Source organism: Propithecus coquereli, unplaced genomic scaffold (assembly GCF_000956105.1).
Source record: "Propithecus coquereli isolate 6110/MARCELLA unplaced genomic scaffold, Pcoq_1.0 Scaffold201, whole genome shotgun sequence".
Classification (NCBI taxonomy): Eukaryota; Metazoa; Chordata; class Mammalia; order Primates; family Indriidae; genus Propithecus; species Propithecus coquereli.
The window spans coordinates 2,439,777-2,443,307 of NW_012145079.1; the positions used below are offsets into that span (position 1 = coordinate 2,439,777).

A 3,531-nucleotide genomic window follows, 5' to 3' on the forward strand; every position below is an offset into this window, starting at 1 on the left:
CCCGCCTCGGCCTCCCAGAGAGCTAGGATTACAGGCGTGAGCCACCGCGCCCGGCCCCATTCAACACTTTAATGCATAGGCCTACTTACACAATTCTTCATTCAGTCCAGGTAAGACCGAGCATTGCTGTTAGTTCAAATACTCATTACAATTTTAAACAATAGATTCTCTATTATAATCCCAGTGGAGGCCTTGCTTCCTTCTCATTTTAACAACTCTGCTGCTGCTGATGGTAGGATGTAGATTTTTTTGTGTGTGTATTTTATGTGTAAATGTCTGTGGGGTATGAAGAAAAATCAGCAATTGTAGAGTGAAAATAGGCCTCTGATGAAAATACTTTTGACTATGTTAATGACAGAAATGAAAGAGGGAGGGAGGAAAAGAGGAGAAAATGAGAAAGAAAAGGGAAGAGAACAAAACAGGAAGACAGAAGGACAGAAAGATAGAAGGTAGTTGAACAAGAAAGTTAGTAAAGAAGGAGAAAAACTAGATTGACACCAGGATTGTTAAGTCTTTTGTGGCTCCTGATACAATATCACAGGCATAGACACAAGAAATGATAATGTGTCCTTTGAAGAGAAATCAGAGTATTAGGATTTTTACAATATCAAAGTAGATTTGGAGCATAAGGCGATAATTATACAGTGTTCTTTCAAAACGAAGATAATGTTTCAAACACATCATCAAAAAATACATATATTTTGACCCACTGTTCCAGAAATAGACATGAATTTTTCACACCAGCCATGCCAGTTGTCTGGTCTCTGGAGTCAATGACTCACCTAACTAAGATGCAAGATTAAAGTTGGGATTCAGTACAAATCTATGTGACAGAACAAACAATTGGTTTATTCAGTGACCAAAGCTCAAATGTTAAAAGCCTGTACCTGTCCATCTGTTCCAATGGTGCCTCCACAGTCAGTGAGAAGTTCTGACATGTCATAGTAGCTGACAAACTCCCATAAACAGGCCTCCAGGTTCAGGTTTCGGTAGAAGCGTAAGGTATTAGAACCTCTGATAGATGAGCTGTACTGATAAGGATATGTCTCTCCAATGATTTCTGGATTTTTTGTAGCATCAGTCAAGAAACCATGGTGGGTCTTTACTTCCGTATAATCCAGGAGGTTGGAGCACTTGTGGTTTCCAACTCTTGTGCCATCGGGGCTCAGGGTGAGCTCAAAGTTGGAAAGCTCTCTAGTGGAGATCACAGGGAGCATGCCTATGAGAAATGGAAATCATTGTTAAAGTTCTTACAGGCAGCCAAGAATTCTCAACACTTTATAATTTCTTTATCTCCTGAGAAAACAAGTGTTATAAAATACTGCACAGCAGTGATTATGAAAGTGGTATCCTAGGAACCTTGGGGTTCCCTAGGAATTTCTTAGGAGATCCATGACATTAAAGCTATTTTCATAATAATACTATGTTATTATTTGATTTTCCAACCGCATTTTCTCACGACTGTACATTAGAGTTTTTCAGAGGCTATAAGACGTGATAGATTGCAAAAGGTTTCATGCAGAAGCAGATAGGAGAACCCAGCTGTCTTCTATTAAGCCAGACATTAAAGATAACATCAAATATATTAATATATACAATGCCACTCTTATTATTATTTTTGTTTTATAACTTACAGTTATTTTTCTTAAGAGATATTTTTCATGGTAACATGTAATGGATTTTTTTTTATTTTTAAATGAATGAATATTTAACAATTCCTCTGTTTTAGTTTTAAATCTAATAAACATTTATAGATATCACCCACAAAAACAAAATGTCTTTGAGATCTTCAAGAATTTTTAAGATGTCCTGAGATAAAAAAAAAAAAAAAATTGAAAATCACCATTATACAGCATAGGCTAAGGATAGGTGAACTTCTGTAAAGGGCCAAATAGTAAATATTTTAGGAGATTTGTGGGCCTTGAGGTCTCTGTTGAAACTTTTCAATGCCGCCATTGTGGAGCTAATGCCACCACTATGCAAAGGAATGAACATAACTGTGTGCAATAAAACTTTATTATGGGCAATGGATTTGAATTTCATGTAATTATCATGTCTCATAGCCTTCTTGTTTTTCCCCCCAAACACTTATAAATGTAAAGACCATTCATAGCTTGCAGACCATATGAAAACAGGCAGCAGGATGGATTTGGCCACAGGCCATAGTTTGCTAATCCCCAGCATAAGAAATGCAGCAAAAGACTATGGAAGAGGTCTTCTCTCCGAGCCTTTCCCACACTCCCTCTCTGATTCTCCCAGAGCAAAACTCTGGCCCCATAAAAGAACTGGGCAGCCTCCTCCATGCTTCTGGCAGAGCTGTGGCTATTGAATGTTCCAGAAAATGTGAAGTCAAGCCCTAAGAGTGGCACAGGGGACCAACCACTATTTTTATTAGGAAAGAACTATTACAGGTCCGTTTTTCCCTAATGGGTCCCTTCTCAGCCCTTTGCAGCTCAAGTCTCATCTCCACACAAACCTAGAGATACGGTGGTCATGGAAACCAACATTACACTGTAAAGTGAGGAGATGCAGATTCCTGTCTGCCTACTCCCCCCAACTCAGGATGAATTTGGGGTTATCATAAGCAGATAAAGCAAGATGTCCTTGTTTTGAGGGAGGTAAATTCTACCTTGTAGTTCCTGACATTGCCTGATGTTTCTTCTCCCTTACCTATGTAAATATAAGTAGCATACCAAGTAATAAAGTTAATACTAACAATTTCCTTCAATTATAAAGTAAATTGAGTGGAAAAAAACTTGAAATGCCTTCTGTACATGGGGAAATGTGTGGATGAAGTTTATCGACTCACACATTCTGGTCATAGCCCCCTATACAGAGAAAATGAAGGCAAAATATAGTACTTGTTAGTTTCATTTTTTTTTATTTTATTTTACTGTCTAGAAAATATCTTAGTTTTACAATAAATATTAAGAGAGACTTACAAAACTCCAGTTATGAAATAGCAAATACATACTGAAGGTAAGCATCAAGATATCAGAATGTTTTACTAGAACTTCAAGTTCGCATTTGAAGATGCATTTGTACTCTTTCATAAAAGCCAGCATATTAGTCAAAGTTTTGTTTTATTGTGTTTGGACATGTATTACGTAATTTTATTAAAATAAAGAATTTTTAAATTGCCAGACTTTTAAAAACTGGGTAGAACAAATCAGAAACCGTCGAAAGAAGCAGGACTTGAAGGTCAAGTTCCAAGTTGAACACTTTTTAAAGCTTAGTTGTCTAGAAGATTAAGTAAAATAAACCAGGTAATGAGGAGCCCAGAACCCTTCCGCGGATTTGCTTACCCAAGTCACCTACCATCTATGTGTGGCATCGTGACAGTGAGCTTGATAAGGTTTGTGTGGTCCGGGTCCTCAGGGCCCGTGTAGCGTAGTTTAGCTGAGAACGGCTCTGCTCCCACGACCCCAGGCATGCGGGGCTGACAAAGACCTTGAGGGAAAATGAACATATTTATGCTAAAGGAAGATCATGTTGAATGCTTAAAGAATATTAAATAATATTTTAAAAATA

The 3,531-nt window shown here is 37.6% G+C and overlaps 1 protein-coding gene across 1 annotated transcript in view; it reads right to left on the minus strand.

Annotated features, from left to right (window-relative positions):
• FREM2 (FRAS1 related extracellular matrix protein 2) overlaps positions 1–3,531 on the minus strand; it is a 178,703-nt gene that overhangs the window by 22,848 nt on the left and 152,324 nt on the right. Inside the window, exons 13-14 of the mRNA XM_012643819.1 lie at positions 3,319–3,450; positions 888–1,219 (exon numbers count right to left, since the gene is read on the minus strand). Of these exons, the coding sequence (XP_012499273.1) occupies positions 888–1,219; positions 3,319–3,450 (464 nt within the window). The remainder of the gene's footprint in view (positions 1–887; positions 1,220–3,318; positions 3,451–3,531) is intronic.